The sequence below is a fragment of the Lepidothrix coronata genome, unplaced genomic scaffold, assembly GCF_001604755.1.
Source record: "Lepidothrix coronata isolate B3197 unplaced genomic scaffold, Lepidothrix_coronata-1.0 Scaffold13, whole genome shotgun sequence".
NCBI classification, from domain to species: Eukaryota; Metazoa; Chordata; class Aves; order Passeriformes; family Pipridae; genus Lepidothrix; species Lepidothrix coronata.
Window position 1 is genome coordinate 7,151,868 of NW_016690193.1, and position 19,716 is coordinate 7,171,583.

General features: G+C 34.8%; 1 protein-coding gene across 5 annotated transcripts in view; it reads right to left on the bottom strand.

Moving 5' to 3' along the window:
* Window positions 1–19,716, bottom strand: part of FSTL5 (follistatin like 5) — a 291,375-nt gene that overhangs the window by 16,946 nt on the left and 254,713 nt on the right. For all 5 annotated transcript variants that reach the window (XM_017806036.1, XM_017806035.1, XM_017806033.1 and 2 more), the window contains 3 exons: window positions 18,961–19,110; window positions 12,075–12,182; window positions 10,405–10,529 (listed from right to left, as the gene is read on the bottom strand). In XM_017806036.1, the coding sequence (XP_017661525.1) occupies window positions 10,405–10,529; window positions 12,075–12,182; window positions 18,961–19,110 (383 nt within the window). The remainder of the gene's footprint in view (window positions 1–10,404; window positions 10,530–12,074; window positions 12,183–18,960; window positions 19,111–19,716) is intronic.

Consider the following 19,716-nt stretch of genomic DNA (forward strand, 5'->3'; position numbering starts at 1 on the left):
GTGCTACCAACAAAATCCTCATTCTTATTGTGATAGTTTTTACTTGGGTGGAAAAATCACAAGGATACAATCTTTAAAATATTATTTGTGGGAAAGACTCTATGCAAGTTGTCTTCTGTAACTTAGCTGGATAAATCATTTAAGTGCTTGCAAGAGAAAGGCAAAAATTTCTTAACTGATTTCTCACATTCATAATGAAAATAGTATACTCTCTAAAATACTTTTAAAATTATATTAACATATTCTATGATTTCTTCCTTTTATTTTAATTTTATTTCATTACATTTCTATTTCAGTTTAAGATTATATTTGCAGAGCATTTTATACCTCACTAGAGATCCAGAGAAGAAAACAGACTGTCACCCCAAATTTATGTTAGAGAATATGTTTAAATGACCCATGGGTAAAGAACTACCAGGAAAATTTCCCCACAGCTGGCCAGATACTGTGGTAACTTCTTTAGTCATTCTTTCTAGATCTTGCAGGAAGAGCTGACCTGTTTTAACATGTCAACAGAGTTCAGGACTTCTGGCTCACATTTAGTGCACATTTGCACAGGGTAGGGATAAATCCTGAATTTTCAGGGTACTAGTGATGCGGGACTCTGCTAATTTTCTGAAATTTTTCTGTGGAGCATTTGCAAGATGTATATATACAATACACATTTTAATTATTGTAAATTGTTGTCCAATGATAACAAAGGTGGCGAGAAATAAATGAAGAAATTTTAGAACAAAAGGAAACATCTTAATTCCTACATTTTTAGAATCTAGGAATGTTCATGTTATATCATAAAGGAACCCGCACAGCAAAAATTTATTTTTAGTATTGGTAGCAAATGTGTTTTTCTTTCTTGTACCTTCTAGGGAAGGAGAGCTAGCAATTTAATAAAAAAAAAAAAACCACTTCATTTTTAAAGCAATAAAAGTCAAAGAAAGGGCTAGCTATACAGACACAGTGAACAAAAGACATTCTAAAGATGCTCCTAAATGTCGGTACAAGGTAGGATAGGATTAAGAGGATCTGGCACTTCAGAAAATGTGGTAACATCAAGGTGAGCAGATGTCATACGGAATGCACAGCCAAATTCATATATGTCAAAAGAACTAGTCGGCACTACTACAGAATGAATAATGAGGCAGAGATAGGGACTACAAAGGTGATAAATTACATATGTCAAAACAGTCTCAAAAGATTTTTTTCTTCATTTTAAAAATGAAGCTCACATTCTGTTATAGCTGGGGATATGTGATATTTTTAAGAATAAATACTAAACTTCACCAAAATTCCTTTCTCTTCCTTTTCTTTTTAATAATGACCTAAATTAAGAAAATATTAGACCAAAAAAAAAAAGATACTTTTTGTATGAGAAAATTATGACTAATATTATTTTGTGCAGACAAAAGCATCAGAGACCACATTTGAATTAAAAATATAACATTATCATAGCAAGTTATTGTGTTCTAATTTGTAGATAATACAGGAGGTGAGGGTTGGTTGGAGTGGCTCTGTTAAGATGGAAGTTTGGGCATTTTATTCACCGTAAGATGTTACATACCAACTGTTGAGAACACCTGGAAGGAACTCAGACAAAACAGTCCATTTGTGTAGATTTGGAAGTCTTCTTAAAGTCTTTGATTCGTGTGATCACTAAAAATTTTAAAGTAGGTGTCCTATCTCCAACCAGGACAGAGTTAATATTTTACAGTATCTGGGCATGGTGGCATGCACTTGTAGCCCCAGCTACCAGGCAGGCTGAGCCCAAGGGATTGCTTGAGCCCTGGGATTCTGGGCTGCAGTGCACTGCACTGAGTGGGTGTGGCCAAGCCCCTAATGTTATTTGGTACTACCTTACATCATTGGAGGGGTGTGAGTAAGGGACTCTTGCTTCCAAGAAGAAAGGTGTGCCTTCTGGTGGAACAAAAGTGTGGCAGGGTAGGGAACCCGTCCGTCATTGTCAGCCGGAGTCCGCAATGAACATTTTTTGCATGTAAATGACCCTCTCTTTGTACACTTCTATTGTTAGTATTGTTGCTGTTACTGCTCTTTTTCTTATGCCATCGCTGTTTCCAGTAAATTCTTCTGATCTCAGTTCGTGATCTCTGCCTGTTGTCTCCCACTGGGGGGGTGGGGGAGAGGAGCAGCTCATGGTTTTCTTTTTAGCGGGAATACTAATTTGGGGAATACTATTTTTAAACCAGGACAATAGGTTGTACCATCAAAAAGGAGAGCTTAAATGTAATTAACAAAAATCTAAACGTTAAAAAGTAGAACTGAACAAATGAAAATTTTCAATAAAATTTTCACTATTCCAGTGTCACAGATCACACTATTCCAGTGTCACAACACCATTCTGGCTGCTATCAGGAAAACTAGCTCCATCCAAGCCAGACTCGGTACAATTTTTTAAAATAATTGTGCTCTGGTTGTTTACTAACAAACATACAAAAAATGGTTAATTACATCATTTTAAGATTGCCTCCAAGCTAATAGATGAATGTTTATAATTTGGGGCTTTTTTTGAAAACCAACGAGTAATTAAGGCAGCACTAAGATAACTTCTAACCACTGGGTACAACAAATTATGTGCCATAATTGCAGGGATTCTCTTCCTCTTATAGTTGATTACATTTTTATACATTTCATTGTTTTGTGTATTTTCACACACTGATAGATGCTGAATTTTTAAAAGCAGCTAGGTATTCGGAGACAGGTACAACATTTATTTATAGTAATGTTTCGGCCACTTCAGATGGACAGATGGTATTATGCTAAAAGTAAGTATTCCTGTAATGACTTCTGCAAAAAAGGAAAAAAACTTACAGTATGAAAAAAACCAAACATTAACAGTTTAGCAAAACTATCTTTGGCTGTACTAGAGCTGATTAGATTTAAGCCAGGTTCTAGCCATTTTCTGAGCTAATAAAGAAAGACAAGTAGAACACAAGGAATTCTTTTTTTTACTGATGCTATGTAACATTTGAAGGGAACTCTCATTTCTAAATAGCCACACTGAATTGGAAACAGTTTTTGATACAATCTTTTTTTTTTGTATTAACAGCTTGAATTTTTGTTTGAGAGCTTTGTGAATTTTAACTCAAGCTACATAAGAGGAAAAGATTTGGGCATGGGTTAAATAAATTGGTCAAGCAGTATTGTTTTGTCAGCTGACATGGGAAAAGGCATGAGGAATTACTGATTCCAGAAATAGGATAGTTTTCCAAATTGATTTTTTCATATATGTGTGTGTCCATGTGTGCATACATACATATATTTTGCTAAGTTAGAAACAGTCACAGATTTCAGTGCATTATAAAAACGCACTGAATAAAAATATTAAAATACTTTATATTAGCTACATTTAAATGTGCAATTAATTATTAATTAAATTTCATAATAATGAACTGAAAATGAACTTTAAAAATATTTTCTTCATGAAATCCAAAATGCCCTGGTTTAAAAAATGTTATGTATGCCTCAGAACATCATTTCAGTGACAGCAAATCTTAAATGCATTTGTGGAGTGATGGCAGTTACTTCATCATTTCAGTAGGTGCTCACCGACAGGCACTGTTTGGAATCCTAACTGCCTAGCACATTTTAAAGTCTGCAAACACTGGTCCTTTTGAGTTAGAATATAGGAGTAAAGATGAAGCAGGATACACGTGAAGTGTAATTTGGACACATCTTACCTAAAGGACTGAGATTTCCCTAGTTTAAAGATATCCTGTGGCTACATTTATGGATTCCTAGCTTTTTGGGTGGGGATATGTGAACAGAGAAGGACTGAACTAAAGTGTATAGGTTTGACACACTGAAGAGTACCTGCCATTTTCAAAAAGGCATTTATTTCAACAGTTGTTGCTGTTGCCAGTGGTGGTCTTTGGACAAAGTAAGTTGCAATGCTTTAAAACTCTTTGAGCTGAATCTCTCATTCTCCATATTCCCTCTGGAACAAAGATGCTCTAAATTCCACTATTAAAGCAAAAAAATATGCAGAAAAAGACTTTTTAGTGTCTCCTCTCTATCTTTCCCAAAAGATCCTATGAGTTTCTTTTTCAAAACAACACATTTGTGGACTAGAAGGGTCCTTCTTTTGGGAGGCAAATACACAGAGAGGGAAAAGAATGATTATAAGGTTTCCATTTAGCACTACTCTCACTACAACAGATTGGGAGATTGCAGAATGAACCCCTAACTCAATTGGACCTCCTTTGTGTGCTGTGCCACTATGTAGGATTCATTGACACATTCTACAATCATTACTAGAAATTGCAGAGAACTTTTCAGATCTTCTCTGCTTGCCCTGGTACTACTGAGCTTTCTCTGATTCCTCAAGCTTTCAAGCTGTTTCCCTATCTTCCCAGTAGCACTTTATATGTTTTTAGCTTGATGACTGTCTCAAACGTTATGCTCCTCTAATATGCATTGTTAACTAAATTTGTAAAATAATAAATTCCCTCCATCTTTGCACTAAATCATATTGTCTATGTGAAAAAATCAACCCCTAAATTAAATCTACCTCTTCTGTTCATGTTTTTGTTTACAGTTGACTCAGTATTTATCATTTCCATTGTTTCACTTGCAAACCACTGAATAGAAAGTTTTTTTCTGATTATGTAGGGTTTTTGAAGCAAAAAATAATATTTTCTGTTTGCTTAATTGCATGGAAATACAGAAAATGCTCTTTCTATGTCAGCTACTTCACATCTCTGTAGGGGCTTAAACTCTGGAATGAAATGTGAATTTATTGAATCACTTCCCCACATGGGTTTCATTTAAGAAGGTTCACAGGAATGCATTGGCAGTACATTCCAATTACCTCTTAAAGAGAAGCTTAGTTTTTGGACTGTTTTGTACAAATGAATAAGTGCAATTTTGGAAAGACTGCTTCCCTTATTACCATACACAACAGAGACACAAAAGAGAGAAAAAACACAAACTGAGAAAATGTTAACTCTATTCAGACACTGAGCCGTCTCACCAGTGAGTTGATTGCTCATTCTTCCACTTGTTAGGTCAGGTAACTGTATGACATTTATAATACTTTTAAAAGATTAAAACATCTAAAAAGTTAGAGTTACCCCATTACAGTGAGTTCATTTAATACTACTTTTGAAACATTTTACAGCAGTGTAGTGACAGACATTAATTTATTCCAATTAACTTTTGTTCATTTCGATTTATGTAAAGTGGAGCTGAAATAATCAGCCCTTTTGCTCCTTAGGCTTCCAAGAATATATTTTCATGGGTATTGTACAAGTCATCTTTCTGCAGCTATCAGACATATTCATTCTAAATGTCTATTTTTATGATAAGGAGTGGTATTAGCAGATAATTAAGGAAAAAATCATTGGTTGTGCTGAACTGCTTTGGCACAGAAAACAGTTCACTGAATAAAATTGTCTTCTTAGTAAATGTATAAGGTCAAATTTTGAAAATATATACTCAATTCTTATAGGGTATATCTACAAAACAAAAAAGCTTCAGTAATAACTGAAGAAAAACACCATGGGATTTGTACCATTTATTACAGAGTAATAGACCTCATTCTATCTACTTTTGTGGACCCAGTGTCTGATAATTTTTCAACAGAACTAGGAGGAAGGGGAGACTTTTTTTTTGAGCTGTGTGCACTGACAATATGGGCATGACAGTGTGCATGAAAACAATGCTTTATATTCACTCATTCTCTTGGTATAATTCAATGTATATTGACAGTGAGTGCATTTATCAGAGGTAAAACATAGCCAATGATAACAAGATAGGCTATTTTTCAAGATATGTAAGAAGAATATATGATTTGTGCCCTTCAGATCTTCAGATTTCCAACAGCAAGACTGAGTAAACTTCTTTTAGGGTTCTTTCTAATAATAATTATTACTGTTTTGTGTCATAGCCTCTTTTTGGTTACCAATTGACTAAGAACTTTTGCGCATTACACTACAACTAGCTGACACAAAAAAAACAATAAAGTCAAGTGAAAGTGACTTTCTCTAAACTCTAAGCTTGGTTAGTGAAAAAAAGAAGGAATTTTATTTCCATTGTGAAGAAATGCTTAAAGGTATGAGGCATCCCCTCTCTTAGAGTCAGCAGGTGAATTAGTCTTGTAAAAAAAACACAACACAGAAATTCTAGAATTAAGTCACCTATATTTTTAGAGCATTATCATGGGGTGTCAATCAGAGCTATTTGCAGCTGAGGCTCTCTGTACTAGCATGGATTTCCTATCTGGAAACGTCAGTGGGGGGCTCTACACATTATTAGGGAGATAACTAGTAGATTTGCACTAAAACTAATAGATAGTTTCTTTTCCTTATAAACACACACACATACACATATCTATTCATACATATTTATAAATAGCAGATACAAAAGGATGACAGCCAAAATGTTGTTTGATTCCTAATGGTATTTGCACAAAACTGTTTCTCCTTCCTCTCAGTAGTGGAAGAAAATAGTATGACTGGAACATAAAAAAGAAGAAATCACCTTCCTAATGTCCCACAACTAACTGATGCTACTGAACCTTCCACATTTTTCTTCCCAAAATGATCAAGTTTCTTTTCTTGTCCTCTTCTGTACACATACCAACTATAAACCAATTATAAAAGAGGGTTCAAAGGTAACAGAATTGGTCTATTCTTCCTCTATTTTTTGGCTCATGCCTACTCTGTTTAGCTGCTGCTTTGATGGTGCATCATAGTTGTTCAGAGCATGAATGTTATGCTTGCTGGCTATGAACCAAAAGGTTATTTGCCCTGAGTCCTGTTGTACAATAAGTAAAACAGAACATTGTCTCAATCAGTGGTAGGAAAAATTTGAGAAAATATTTTTTTCATTAGGATGAATTACTGTTTACCATAGTCCAAAATTTATAGTATCTTTTAAAATGCCTGGTCTGGGGGAAGTATGTCCTAAATTATCTTCTGCCCAAGACAGCAATAAGGTGTGTGGAGTTTTCTTTTTTTAGTAATGGGCAGCCCATTTGCATTTTCATACATAAAAATAACTCATCTAGGTAAAGCAAATATATAGTTCCACCACTTCTTAAATAAAATTATTTTTAAATTTTTCAATAATTACAAAAGTTTTAAATACTTATATATGTACTACTAGCAATTACCATCTTAGCTACTACTGAAATGAAAAAAAATTAATGACCCACTATCGCTTTAAATTATTCTACCGTACTTCTCTTCCTTGATTTCAACAAGCCAACCTATCTTTACCTTCTCTCCCTTGATCTTTATAGTGATTAAAGAATAACCAATTGGCCAGAATATGCAGTAAATAGCAATACACTCTAAATGATAGCAGATGGTTTGTGTTAACTGTGTTACAAAACTTAATTAATTCTTTTAAATGCTATGTCTTTTTTTGCTTAGAACTGCACATTTCAGACAGTAAGTTTGGTTCTGCCTTCTGCTCTATCATTCAAAATTATAGTTTACACATGACAAATGCACCTAGATACAAAAAGCTTTAATTTTTCTTGGAGAGGCTGGCGTTGCATGGTCAAAGGGAATGGATTTCTAACAAAGACTTAATAGGGCCCTTGGGCAATAAACTTGCCAGCTAACTTAGCCAGTGGTGTTATTTCTCTTGTAGTTGTTTTTTGCAATTCACACTCATAAATTGCTCCCCTGTTGGTATATACTCCAAAGAATAATAAGCTCAAGCTTTCATGTTTGTTAACATCCTTAAGAAACACATGCTGTTACTGAGTGGCTTTTTGTTGACTGGTGATACTAAATTCAATAGTTTTTTTTCTATATCACTACTGGTTTGATGAATACAGTTAATTTTAAAATCTTTCCTGACACTCTGTTCACAGAATTCATTTTTTTTTAAACAAAAAAATCAAATTACTTGCAGGGCAGACATTTTACGGAAGGCAAATTCTTCTAACAACTGACTAAGGTAAATAGCTCTTCAAAGAATATATAAAAAAATTAAAATAAAAATTACGTGTACAAAAAGTGAGGTTTTTTTTCTTTTCTAGAAATAGCACTCAGAATTAGATAGCATTTCAAGTAAGCTCATGAATCAGTAAAACCAGGTAATTGCTCTTGAATTGATTTTTTTCATTAACCCCACAAATCTATGATTTTAGCATTGGACAAACTTCTGCACGCTTTTCCCCAGACTTTAGAAATTTTATTTGGTCTTTATTTGGCATGTGAGTGGAAAAAAAGGAAAAAAAAATTAAAAATAACAACAATTTCACTAGGCCTGAATTGATGTACATGTTTATTTATATCTGCAGTTACTTATCCAATTTTATTCTTTCAGTGTTCAACTGAATTTCATATTAATTTTTTATTTCTGTGGGTTCTCTTTTATTCTTTAATTCTCTTTTCTCTTAAGTTGCATATAGAATGGATGAAATGACTCATCAGCTGAAGGCAGCTGTGACTCAATATACCAAGAAGGAAGTGCCTACTTGACCTATTTAGGCAAAATAGGAACTTAAAATAGTTTGAGTTAGACATGATGAGTTCAACACTAGCTTTGGGCTGACCCTGTTTTCCTTTTTCCCACCCTTCTGTGATGTTTATTGCTATCCAAGTTTTTTTTATCCTATTTACATGAAAATTCAAGTATCTAAATGGTAGTGCTGCTGGGATAGTACCTCTAGTACTTGCTACTTTATGAAGCAGTAACTTTTGTTCTCACAATGCAAATACTTCCAAAATATTTCCAAATACAGCAGAAATATTTAATGCTTTTCTAAGGCTGAGCATGATGCATTCATCTACTCAATTCAACAAATGTGGTAATAATGGTACTTAGAGGCAATTTATTATTCAGCTATACTAATCTACACACTTCTTTTTAAATTGCATATGGATGATTTCTAATTTACTTTTTAGTTAAGGGTTTTGTAGAAAATTTTTAAAAATTATCTCTCATTGACACCATCTTTAGGAGAAGCCAAATGTTTTTTGATAGAGAAGACCAGATTTTTCACAGGCATGTATAGAGTGAATTCTGAAATCAATTGTAAAACCAACCTAAATTGCATGTTTTCACATTTCAAAGACTACCCTCTACAACAATCAGAAATTATATCCTTTTTAATGGGGATGCATGTTTACATTCATGATTTGAGATTTTTGCTAAATGTGAATGATGATGCTGTAGGACAGTTAAGAACATCTAATGAAGGTATTTCTATGGAAACTTGAACTTGAAATATCAGAATACACAATGGAGTTAATTGTTGACAGGTTTTTTGAAATTAAATGGGTCCATGTCAGCCTGCAAAGAAACTTAACAGTCCTAAACATACAAAGTGCTAATACACATTAATGCAACACTCAGATGTACAAGTCCTAGACTGCAGAAATATTCAATCCCTATGGGTAGAAAAGTTGCAGGAAAAAAAAAAAGAAAAGAAAATTACATATTGCATTCTTACTAATGTGTTTTAAGGAAGAAAGATAGACTTTCATTTAAGAGGTCTTGGGGAGAGCTCTGTTTTATGCCTATGTTAAGTGTTGCCCAGTTTTTCTCAGACTCCCTTTCTCTGTCCCACTGTATTTTGTCTGACTGAGACACAGTTCATTTTCCTGTAGCATTTCTCATAGCTGTCTTTTAAAATGCAGCTGGTCAATTTTTTCAGTTCTTCCATACTTAGAGGATTTCTATCAAAGCCAGAACCTGTCTGATCTTTGGCCAAACACAAAGACAATCCTACATTCACTGAGAGAAATAATAAGGTTGCAAGAATTTACAGTATTTACTGGCATGTCTGCAGTATGAACCATTTTAACATCATGTTAAAATGATCACTCAGCACCCATGAAATAAGACCAATTTTATTCATGCATCTTAACAGAGTTCATGTTACATCCTCAGTCATGGTTTGTGTTGAAAACAGAACCTGATAAAAAAAACAGGTAGAAAGAACTGAATGAGCAGAAGTTAGTTCTAAGTTATGTTGTATCACAATTCCATTTAAAACTCCGAAAGTGGTTTTTTTTCTTTTTCTTGGTTCTTTAATGAAAATAATAACTCTAACAGAATATATAGGTAATACAATGTGGCAAATACTATATAGGGCAACTGCTCTGAGCAGTAGGAGAAATTAATATGTATTGTTCACAAATTAAGATGTATGCTTCTAACTTAAAGAATTATCTGAATACTACAGTTATCAATTCCTCAAGAAAACCCCAGATAATATTGCACCTCAATTTTCCTACATAGAGCAGTTGACCTTTTGAATATTTGGTGAAATACAGAGGAAAAATGCTAATAAATGTATATATTCTTATATATAGCTTGTTTTCAAACCAATTTGAATTGAGTTTGTTTATGAAGAAATGTCTATGAAATATTTATGAAGAAAATATTCTAGTTCATTTGAAAGTTAATTGTAATTCAACTGAAACTTACCTTATATGGGTGATGATGAGGGTTGTAGCTGGAATAAAAAAGTCATCCACTTTGTCAAACTGCTTTCCCACTGGCTGAGTATGGATTGTGTGATGAGAAACACTCCCACTGGCTTGTGTTATCACCTGCATAAAGTAACATCATTATAAACTAGAAAAATACCTTTCCTTTCAAAATTTGATCTCTATCCAAATGAATTAATACAGTATTGCCTCTGTATTCCTTCTCTTGTATTATCTTTCAGTTACCAAGAAAACAAAAGCAAATTACAGTGAATGAAGTTAATAAGCATTAAATATTTGAGAGAACTGTTATACACTTGACCAATCTTCATATTTACTTTTGCCCTCCCTCTTTTGTATCACCCCTGAATCCATATTTATTCATTTATATTACTAAAGCCTCTACCAGTTCTTAGTTCAAACTAAATTTTTTGTTTTCCTTTTTTTTTAAAGACTAAATCCCAGAGTCACATTAAATTTCTTAAGCACTTCAGCCAGAGTGAAAAGATAGGATGCTGTCAACTGATCTGCTGGAACATATGTCTACGTATACTCCCAATTCTTGTCAATCATGAGATCATTCAACATTGCACAGACATATTTCAGAAGAGCAAGATGAACTGAGTTTAAATATTCCTTACGTTGTTATGAACTTTGAATCTCAGACCTTCTCTGAGGTAAATGTTTATGGATGAATAAAAGAAAATTCCATATAATAGCCACTATGATATTCACATGCATGCACTTAAGAGTGGTTTTTTAAAAAATTAAAATAATCTATCGTCTATACTGTAAGGAAATGAGAGTAAGGGTGATCAATCGCTTTCAAATATGGTGAGACTGACTCAGGTATCAGTTCTGGGGAGGAGTGAAAGCTAAACTCCTACAAATTACTTGCATGCTCAAAGTTAATAAGAGTCTGTAGGTGCTAAAATGGTGTTTTCAAAAGTTACTAATTTTTCTCTTTGAATTTCTCTTATTCTTTTTTGTTATATATAAATATATATTAAATATAAGGATTTCATTAACTTCTAAAGAAAAGGAAGACAAACTGAAATAAAAGTAAATTTTTATAAATTATGAAGTAAAGATGATCATCATAGTATCAATGGATTACTTTAAATAAGGAACAGAAATTAATGAAAAAGGAGTAATGTAAGTACAATAAATAGCTTCTTGAGATGTTTGTTTAGTGACTGTCCCTAGGCTTTTTACTGCTCAGAGGCATGGGAAAAGTAAAGATTTTTAATATTTTACATCTGAAAAAAATCAATAGAGCTTGACACCTCCAGAACATCAATATAAAGTTAGTGAAGTAGAAATATATCTAAAATCCAGTTTACCCTCTAGTTAAAAACAAAACCATCATAAAGAGCAACAGTTTGCTCTCAAAAGATTGGCAGTTACAGAACATGCTGCTGCTTTCAGCTGCATTCCTTATCCTTCTATTGATTTGCTATTGTCACTTCTGACTAGGGGTTTGAAAATTATCACTAACTTTTTTAGCAGTCAGTTGTCCAACTCGTTTTTGGGTTACCTGAAATCTCTTCACTGCCCCTCCTGAGCTCATGGTAATAATACTTAAAGGAAAACATACAACACATTGCAATTACACAAAGGTTCAACTTGCCTAGATTTTCTTGCATATAATCATTCTGATCACCTCACCTGCAAAGTTGGTGAATTCTTTTCCATGTTTCCCCAGCTCAGCACCCAGACTTGATCATGTGATTTATCATAGTGTAGTTTCACTGGAACAGGATCTGTACTTACTGCCTAAAGCATAATGAAAAGAGAAACTCTTAGTTTCTGTCACGTTTTCAAAGGAAAAACAATTTATATGCTTGAATTAAAATGATGAGTAGACATGCATTGCCTGATGTTTTCAGACTATATTTAAAAATTATGTTGTCAATTGTTGAAACAGCCCTCTGATTAATTCAGAGTTACTGAATTGCTGAAAATGTGGGGTTTATTCAATATGTGCTCTAACACTTGGCATCAAAATTGCATTATACTGAAGCTATTAAGAAGATGAAAACAAAGGTTTTAAATCAAGTAAAAAAGTACTTATCTCCCTTCCCTACCATCACTCTCACTTTATACATATTAGTTGAAAAACTACACCAATTACTGGAAAATGGTTAAAAAGGAAGCGTATTCTCAAGCCACATACTGAAATCAATGGAAGGTGTTACTGCATAAAATCAACACGATATTGCTGCACCCAAAGCCAAAATGGGTTTATTTTGTTGAAGTTGGAAAGATTTTTTTCATATGTTTTCCAATTACAGTTGCTACTTTTCTTGGACTTGTGATCAGAACCAAAGTGTTTTCCCTACAACCCTGTGCTCTGTCTCTTGAGATTATGAACCTTTTAGACAGCTGAGCTCTCAACTTTCTTTTTTATGAGAACTGAAGACTTCAGAGGTATGGAACAGGAGGACAACATATTTGATTAAGAGACGCTCTGCAAAAGGTAAACAACTGGGGGGATTACTTTTTTATTTTCATCATTAAAGCAGAAAAAATAGGTGGAAATTGGTTTTTAGTCTTACCATTATGGAACTGTAAAGCACAGCTTGTTTATCAGTGTGTCAAGGAGAGTACCAGCTGGCTAATTAAGTGAACCTAATTTAAACTAATGATGTAGATCCTCAAGATAATGCACTAATGGCTGTCTGAGACTGCTGATGATACTTAACTGTACTCCTGAGGTGTTGCAAGCGACCGCTTCATCTAAGCAGAATTTGTTTTTCCTTTTGAAAATGGAAAATGAAGCCAGGTTGCTTACTGGCTCATTTAAAATCAGAAGTTACCCCTTGAAAGAGGTCATGTGTGTTTGATAACATTTTTCTGCTGCATGCTAGGAGACAAGTTGTTTAAAATAATACTTGGGCTGTTGTATAGCTAATTTGTTCAGGCATGTCAAATTTCCTTTTGGCTTCCCCAGACAAAGGTCTGACCCAAACATGTTCTGCTGAAGGACTGCCAGCTGCGTTCAGGCTCGGGGTCATGGCACAGCCAGAAGGAGCATAAAGAATTGCCTGTGGGGTCGAGCACAGGTAGAAGAGCTCTCAAGAGAGGAGCCAGCAGCAAAATGAGCTGAACATCTTTGAAGCTGGCTTTCACAGCTGCTTCTAGCTAGCCAGGATGATCTGCCAGCAGCACACTATGGACTGAACAATAATGACTGCTGACTTCACCATGCCTCTCAGTCATCCCAGTTAATGATGTGCTGCTATGCAATAATGGATGATTGCAGGTGACAGTGCTTGCTTTCAAAAATTTACAAACGAAAACAAATACTTCCCTTCATTTTGTAATGAGAATTACCTGGATCAGTTAAAAAGTCTCTCTCTATATATATCTCTAAAGATACACCATCCACATGTTCAATATCTTTCATTTTAATCTGCTCTAGAATCCTCTAAAGTACTTATTTTGATAATTATAGCTGTCATAAAAATAAATCATCCTCAAATCTAGTTGTTACATATGTGCACACATCTTTAACTTCCATAGTAGAAAGGAGTAAGTATAACATATATAGTAGTACTTCCAAGAAAACCAAACCAACATTATTTCTACACAGAAAAGCAGCACCGTTACATGACCTAATACCCTTTCAAATACATTTTGAGTTTTGTTTGGGTTTTTTACACAGTGACAGAAATTTCATTAAAGTGCTGTTCACTTTCAGAATATGAAGTTATCTCCGTATTAGTTCCTACTAGCATATATGGTTTTTTAAACTTGCAATTACAGAGCAGAAGGTGGTTTCTTATTTAAGATTTAGACTACAAACAGTTACATGCACACATATGTAAATAATATCCCCTGTATTAACATGACACTTAGAGAAAAGGCAGTCTAACAAGAAAAATGCTCTCCTTTCTGAACAGCTTAGTTTCTATTTTCTAAAAATCAATTACCTTTTTTTTTCCTGTGCTAAGAAGTACTATAAGTAATGAAAATAGATTGATCTGACTGAAAAATTAAATTCCCTTCTATGCCTCCTGTTTGTACAACTGTTTGTGTACGTGCATATCATATGAGTAAAGCAACATTTAATGGCTAGAAAATTCTTGCTGCTTGCAAAAAATGAAACCAAAAAATAAATGCTTATTTTTAAAGGATAAGAAGACAGGGCTGTGCTTGTTATAAGAAATGCTGAAGAAAATATCTCTTGACTTGTCTCTAAATTCCAAATTAGCATAACTTCAACTCTAAAAGCCATCTGTGAATCAGCAATGGTTCTACTTTTTACAGTTTTATGTTATGTGTAAAGAGGTTGTGTAGGTTTTATGCTTTCATTATTAATTTGTTTTGTTTGCAACTACTGTTTCTTTTCTAAGTTTATTTTGAATAATAGCATAGTTAAACTGGACACGGAACAAGTCTCCTTGTACTTTTCCCAAGTATTTGGCTACATGTATGCTAGGAAATATTATTTAGATCAGTAAAAAACTAGCAGAAATTCTGTTCAGGTGTCCAAAACTCCTTTTTAATTTATTTATCCAGTTCATCTGTTATCCCTTAGGTGTATTGTCTTATCAAATGTCTGTGTTAAGTATTGTGAAATGGAAAGATTATTTATTATGAATACCTAATTGCCTGGAACCATCAAAATAGAGACTTTCATTCCTGCAAAAGGTTTCCATAGAGGAGATAAATTTTATTCTATATTTGCCTAAGATTTCAATATGGATATCACTAAAGTAGTGGAAAAGTAATGCTATTCTATCCCTCCAAATAAAATTTCTTTGAAAGTGATTTTTTTTTCCCCTGGACTTGCATGAAAGGTTGTGGAGTATCCAGTTTTTAGCTCAATATATTCACTGAGCAGCACAGAGTATACAAAGCTCTGTATAAAACCTACGCACTCTGTATTTCTGCTTTTCCGCTCATTACAGAAATTTGAATATTTATGTGATAGAACAGTAATCTACCTGACTGTTCAAAAACTGGACAATTGCTTTACATATTTCTGGGGAAGGGTTGCATTTTTAATTAGTGATTAATTTAATGAATATATCTTTTTAATTAACATATATCTTTGTGATAAGCATCTCTAAACATTCTGCTAATAGTAAAATAATATATATTTATACATACGTAAAACAATAACTAATGTAACTGAAGACAAATTAAAGAGTCTGCCAATCAAACTATTTCATAAACCCTAAGTTAAAAAGAACCTCCAACTTCTTTACTCAAAAGGCATAATGTACTTTTTCGACTGAAGTCTAAATGCTAATAAATGCAATTACATTGGTATTTCATCCCTCATCTTCAGGAAAGGAAGCTGACACATGAATGTCAGTTAGAGACCATGGAAAACATTCCAGTCTTTCAAATATTGTGGATTGTACTAAGACTTTGGGTTTTAGTCCCTCTTCCTGAAGAAATGTATCATATTGGTTGTATAAAAAGTCTTGTTTTCAGAACATAAAAAATCGTAACCCACAGAGATTAATATGCAAAGGTGAATTTAACAAAAAAAATAGCTTTTTATTATTAACTTTTTGAATAAACTATTTTATGAGTCCCTGTAACAATTTGGACAGTTCAGGTTTTGAGGAATCTACATCTACTAAGCCAACTGACACAGAATACAGAACGCAGATGTTTAAAGAATGCAAAAGTATTAAAATTATTTGTGAAATTAATGTAATTTTATAATTGCAATTTTGTTATGCATTTTAAAATTTTACATTAATATACATAATACATGTGCATACTTATATCATAGAACAGTTGAGTTGGAAGGGACCTTTACAAGTCATCTAGTCCAACCTCCCTGCAGCGAGCATATCTTCAACTAGATCAGGTTGTTCAGAGCTCTGTCTAGCATGACTTTGGATGTTTCCAGGGATGGGGCATTTACCACCTCCCTGGGCAACCTCTGCCAGTGTTTCACGAATCTCATTGTAAAAAAATTCTTCCCAGTATCTAGCCTGCATTCACTGTCTTTTAGTTGAAAACCATTACCCCTTGTCCTACTGCTATCTGTCTCCAACTTTCTTATAAGTTCCCTTCAGGTATTGAAAGGCCTCCATATGGTCTCCCTAATACATCATATATAACCTATACATTAAAGATATTCATTCATTTATCAGTGGAAAAGAAAATAGGCAGGAGGGAAAGCTTTATTTAATTTTTTTTTAACAATTTATTTAGATTTCTAATTAAAAAGGAAAAAAAACACATGCTTTATTTAGCTAAAGAACTCCTGTTCCCTATGAATATGACAGTACTATAAGTAGCCCTGTAGATGTTAGGCCTGTTTGTATGATTAAAATTTGAATCAGAACACTCAAGGTGGGGTCAAAACCCCTTCATCGGTTTCATATACAAGTGTCCTTTCTTCTGAGAATCAGAGCAGGATTGTTAACTAGTTATTAACTAGCTTCAGAACTCTTTGCTCAGGAAATAATTTTATTTCAGAAAAAGAACTATCTTGCTTTTAAAGTAAATGTCAAGATTTTAGTGTACTTAGAAAACATTTTAAGACTTTAAATGTTCTCTTAATATTCAGAAAACTTATTTTCAGAATTTATTGAGTTTATGGATGCTATTTTCTAAGTTTATTTTCATATTTCTCAGTTCCACAAACTAAAATCTGTCCTCATGTAAATCCCATATTTAACCTTACAGTACAATATCATAGATATCAGTGGATACATAAACAATGAAAAAAAGAGAGACAAGAGTACAGGAGTTATAGTATTTGATTTGAGTGGTGGCAATTAAATATCAAATTTTTACACTGTCCCAGTAAGACTACTGACCATTTGGAGCATATTGGACTCTCTCAGGCTCTCCTGAGGTACCTGTATGGTTCAAAAAAACCTAATATTCGTTTTAGTTCTTCCTTGTACCTTGGTGTATTGGGTTTGTATGACAAGCTTTTGGTAATGGGGGGGAACTATACACATGGCTTCTCTGAGAAGCTGCCAGAAGCTTCCCCCATGTCCAACAGAGCCAATGCCAGCTTGCTCCAAGATGGACGAGCTGTTGGACAAGACCAAGTCAATCAAGATGGTGGTAGAGCCTCTGGGACATAGTTAAGAAGGAAAAAAATGTTATTGTTGAGAAGTAATTGTGACCAGAGAAGAAAGGAGTGAGAATATGGGAGAGAAACAGCTCTGCAGACAGCCAGGTCAGCGAAGAAGGAGGAGAAGGAGATGCTTCAGGTGCTGGTACAGAGATTCCCCTGCAGTCCATGGTGCAGAGTATGGTGAGGGCAGGCTGTGCCCCTGCAGCCCATGGAGGACCACAGGAGAGCAGAGATCCACCTGCAGTCCATGGAGGACCCCACAGTGGAGCAGGTGGATGGCTGAAGGAGCCCATGGGAAGCCTGCGCTGGATCAGGTTTCTGGCAGGACTTCTGACCCCATAGGGACCCAAGCTGGAGCAACCTGTTCCTGAAGGACTGCACCCCGTGGAAAGGGACCCACACTGGAACAGTTCATGAAGAACTGTAGCCCATGGGAAAGACGTTGGAGGAATTCATGGAGGACTGTCTCCCATGGTGGGGACCCCACGATGGAGCAGGGAAAGGACTCCTCTCTCTGAGGAAGAAGCAGCGACAGAAATAACATATGATGAACTGACTGTAACCCCCATTCCCCATCTCCTTTCACTGCTGGTGGGGAAGGAGGTAGAGGTTCAGGAAACAAGTTAAGCCTGGGAAGGAGGGAGGGCTAGGGTGAAGGTGTCTTTATGGTTTGTTTTTACTGTCCATTATCTTGCTCTGATTTTGATAGGGAAATTAATTGAATTTATTATCAAGGTCAAGTCTGTTTTGCCTGTGATGGTAATTGGTGAGTGATCTTTCCCTGCCCTTATCTCAAGCCACAAGCCTTTTCTCTCCCCTGTCCAGCTTGGGGCAAGGGGGAAGTGACAGAGCAGCTTTGGTGGGTATCCAGCCTCCAGCCAGGGGCAACTCGCCACTCCTGTCTTCCAGAAACTCTATGACTGCATTAATCCCTGGACCATAGCACTGATTTCTCTCTTTTACTCGGTGAATTATTTTCACTAAGCAGAGTATCTTCAGCATCCCAGAGAGCAAGAAAGAGAAGTAGAGAAGAAGTTTAAATTCATACTCTCCAGTCTCAGCTAAGGATGGTGTTTATTTTTACAGTTTCAGTAATTTCTCTGTCTAAAAGCTTACAGAGTAACAATGCTCCACCTTCTGAAGCCAAATCTGATCTTTCCTGTCAAAACTGACAGACACATTCTTGTGACAAGACCCTATTTTAACTAATGCTCATTTTCAAGTTAAAAGTACTCAAGGCAGAAACTTCCTAAAGAACTGGTTTCTTGATTAATATTTATTAGAGCTATTTTCATGTTATCTCCCTCCCAATTGTCTATTGAGAACAGTCACTCAACAGAAACTGCTGATGAATGTTGAAAGTGGATGAACTTTTTTCCAAATATTGTATTTACTCTCAAGCTAATTGTGTTTTGTTTCTGAAATATGAAGGCGAGTCTTAAATTCTTGTGCCCAAATTAGATATTGACTTAAAAAATGAGAAGTAAATACCTGTACAACTTTTTGAGACTGTACATCAACAATAAGAACTCTGTCAAGTGTGGGCTGAGTTACGTAAATGAACTTGTCTTTTACATTAACAGCAGTTGCCCATACACACTGCTGAACAGGATCACCATCTGCTTTGGGACAAACTTCATCCTATAATTCAAAAGAAACGGGGAAAGTGTAAGAATCAGAACAGTCAACAACACAATAAATAGAGAAATTATACTCTTTTTCTTCTTTTTTAACTGTAAAATAAAATCTCAAAAAATGTAGGGAAGGAATAAGGACAGTTGACCTTTGGACATAAATTAACTAAACTGCATGTTTTAAGTACCACACAACTCAGAGGCACTTTAATGCAAACTATACACCAAATTTTTTAGATGTTCTCTGGAAATTCAAGAAATTAGCACTGTTGGCCTGAGAAGAAAATTAATTTGAAATAATAATACATGTAGAAATAAAGCAAGCAAGAGCCAGGAGACCTTAAAAACAGAAAATCAAATCAGACACATAATACCTTGTTCCTCTGCAGTAACTAGCAGCTCTCCCCTGTGCACCATCACAATGCCTTGGAGAGGAAGGCAGTGCAAGATATAGCTTACCCTTCCAGCTGAGAGCACAGCAGTAAGCCAGGCAAATACTTCACTGGGAACATGGCAATGTGGAAATGCAGAGAAAGAGGAGGAGGTGTGGTGCAAGTTGTCACATGGCACAGGGGCAAAGCAGCAGCATTTAGAGAGAACTGTTCTTTTGGTC